Genomic DNA, 2668 nt, shown 5'->3' on the forward strand with positions numbered 1-2668 from the left:
AACTGGTTGAAATGGAAAAAACTAGCGATGGGAACAATGGAATTTTGCTATAATCGAGATACCACGAGCAATTACTGGTCAAAATAATCATTCGATGAATGATGCGAATAAAACTAGCATGCAAAAAATGCAAGAAATGCGGGCGCACTTAGGGAAGAGAAAATAATAAAAATATATTTACTTGTGAGTGGGCTCGCCTTGTGCCGATGTAGATGGCCGGTCCCCATCAGGCTGGTCCAAAAGCTGTCCAAATGCAAAGAAATATAAAACAGTGCTCTCGAATAGACTTACTTAAGTAAGGTTCAGTACTATGTGCTCGAAAAAAATAAACTCAAACCAAATCCTTCTACAAAGTGTTCCGTTATTCACAGAACAGACAAACCGACAAAATAATAATGGTTTATAACACTGTTCAGCTACGGCACTTACAAAGAAAACCAAGCCTAAGACTACGATTACAAGTCAACGACTAGACAGGGCTACGCTGATGATTTTTGACCATTTTTTACAAAATAACACAACGTCTGGGCAAACTTACGTCATAGCTGGGGGGTTGCAAGGGCGAACTATAGCTAGCTGCGATCGCCTTGCCTATTTCATTAGGATCTCGGCCTAATACGGCTCCTAACTTCAACGTATATACAACAGTCAGTCTTATCAGGGATTGCAGCTTTAGCCTTAGTTCGGTCAGCCTTTGGCAGATAAGGCTCGAGCCTTCGGGGGCGTTTTCTTCGCGAAGCAGCTGATTGGCCGCCTCCTGCAGGCTGAGGACGCGCGGCTCGCAGCGCTCCAGCTCAGCTTTCAGCTCCAGGAAGTTCTGGAACTTCTTCTCGATGGTGGCTTCCGGCGCTGTCAGATCCACCGGTTCTGAGGCCTTGATTTTGCGCTCGTTCCTTTCCAGCCAGCTGCACAATTCGCTCAGCATCGCGTGGAACTGCTGATTCTGAAACCACTCGGCTAGCAAAAGCTGGCGGGGACAAACAACAAAAAAAAGTCACTTACATCCATGAGGGCCCGTTGAAGCTGCACCTGCCAGGCGGCCGCCTCTCTGCAAATTTGGTCCCACCTCTTGTTGTCGGCCTCCAGTCTCGCTCGCAACTCCTCTGCTTTGGCCGCGTCTTCTGTGTGGTCGGCCAGATGCGTGCCGACGATGTTCAGCGACCTCACGATGCTCCTGTGGCTGTCCAGGTCCAGCAGGAACTCGTGCTGATCCTGGATCACGTCCTCCAGTTGCTCGATGTTGGCCGGGGGCGGTCGGCGCGTCTTCTGCGTGCTCTCGGCCACTTTCAGCCACTTTTCCAGCCGCCAAAGGTCGTTCTCCAGTTGGGCCCAGTTTCGCTTGGTGCACAGCGGACACAACAGTCTCCCCGCCTCGCTACAGAACGGAAACTCTTTGAAAACGCCTGCTTGCCAGAGACCCGTGGGATGTTTATGGATAGAGTTAAAACTGGGCTGGGCATGCTGCTGGCTAAAATTAGTGGCAACATGTGCGCGGGTGGGTTAAGATTTCCTTGCAGAAGTTGATGGTTCTTGTTCAAAGCGCGATTTTTTGTTTGGTGTTGCGATTTTTTCCATTCAATTCTCTACCATCCCTACCTTATCCCTCTATACCGTACCCACCCCATTCAATTCTATATGCAACGATGCCAAAACGAATTTTCGCAACTCTCTTTTGCAACTCAAAAAAAACCACTTCTTGAATTCAAGCATTTTTTGAGAAAACTGGCAACATTATTCAGCCCTGTGCTCTATCATAAATGCTATTTTTAACGGCCACACGTTATGGCAACTTAACAGTTCAGGATAAAATTTTCGATAACGCAGCAACACAACCGAGGTGTGCTCTATCTCCGAGTTAACTTAATTAATTTAGTTAATTTTCTCTATGTCTCCGACCCAGTTATCCATCAAACGTTAAAAAGGAAAAAAATACAGGATGCATAAAGCGAGATGCCCTTATACGAAAAGTCTATTAGTTAGAGAGAGAGAGAATTAACATCAAACCATCGAAGCCTCTAAAACATATGCACCGCCACCACATGTGCACGTTTTGACCATTTAGGTTGCCTACTACCCTACATGTCTTTGTTTATGATTTGCATTCGCTTTCAATTTCGTTTGTTATTGTTCTTAACCTATCTTCTCAAACACTTTCAATGGAGCATGTCAGAAGAAAAAAAAAACAACCCGCAAACAATTTGAAAATTTAGTAGAGTTTGTGGACAAAAATAAAGTTTATTTTCAAGACCTATTACTAATTGTTCTAATAAAGCTAACCTTATGAGACCACCAAAAGACATATTTTCGTTTTAAATTAAAAACTGATCATAGCTAAAACACAAAATTACGCTCTGATTAAACACAATTGTTTAATCTATTTGCTAAAAATTGATTTGATGCTGTTATTCTGTAGGGCTATTTCTTAATATAACGTTCGTCCATAGCGTGCGCCTGTTATAATATAAAGGTTTTACTGATACAACACACCAGTTGGAGGCACATAATGTGAGTGATACAGCACAGGGCTGATTTTCCCATCAATGGTTCACTTTTTAAAAAGGCCATTTATTTAGCTCTAGAATGATGTACAAATGAGCGTTCTTGCTCATTTTGCCTCCGAGATATGAGCAAAAACGGGACGGAAAACATGAAATTTTGGCATAATCTT

The 2668-nt window shown here is 43.7% G+C and overlaps 3 protein-coding genes across 3 annotated transcripts in view; 1 reads left to right on the forward strand and 2 right to left on the reverse strand.

Annotated features, from left to right (window-relative positions):
* Nucleotides 1–2668, reverse strand: part of LOC109539086 (PIH1 domain-containing protein 1) — a 242786-nt gene that overhangs the window by 228041 nt on the left and 12077 nt on the right. The gene's annotated exons all lie outside the window — the stretch shown is intronic.
* The window catches only part of LOC109539065 (multidrug resistance-associated protein 1), a gene marked incomplete at its 5' end in the record, with an annotated part of 237012 nt that overhangs the window by 224148 nt on the left and 10196 nt on the right, over nt 1–2668 (forward strand).
* LOC125504465 (muscle-specific protein 300 kDa-like) lies at nt 182–1375 on the reverse strand (the record flags this gene model as incomplete). Its single annotated transcript, XM_048666505.1, is given in 3 exon segments — nt 182–243; nt 539–943; nt 1003–1375. Coding segments are annotated over 3 exon segments (840 nt in total), but the record flags the coding sequence as incomplete, so codon positions are not given.

Source organism: Dendroctonus ponderosae, unplaced genomic scaffold (genome assembly GCF_020466585.1).
Source record: "Dendroctonus ponderosae isolate FM_Combo_2020 unplaced genomic scaffold, Dpon_F_20191213v2 Dpon_F_20191213_5, whole genome shotgun sequence".
NCBI classification, from domain to species: Eukaryota; Metazoa; Arthropoda; class Insecta; order Coleoptera; family Curculionidae; genus Dendroctonus; species Dendroctonus ponderosae.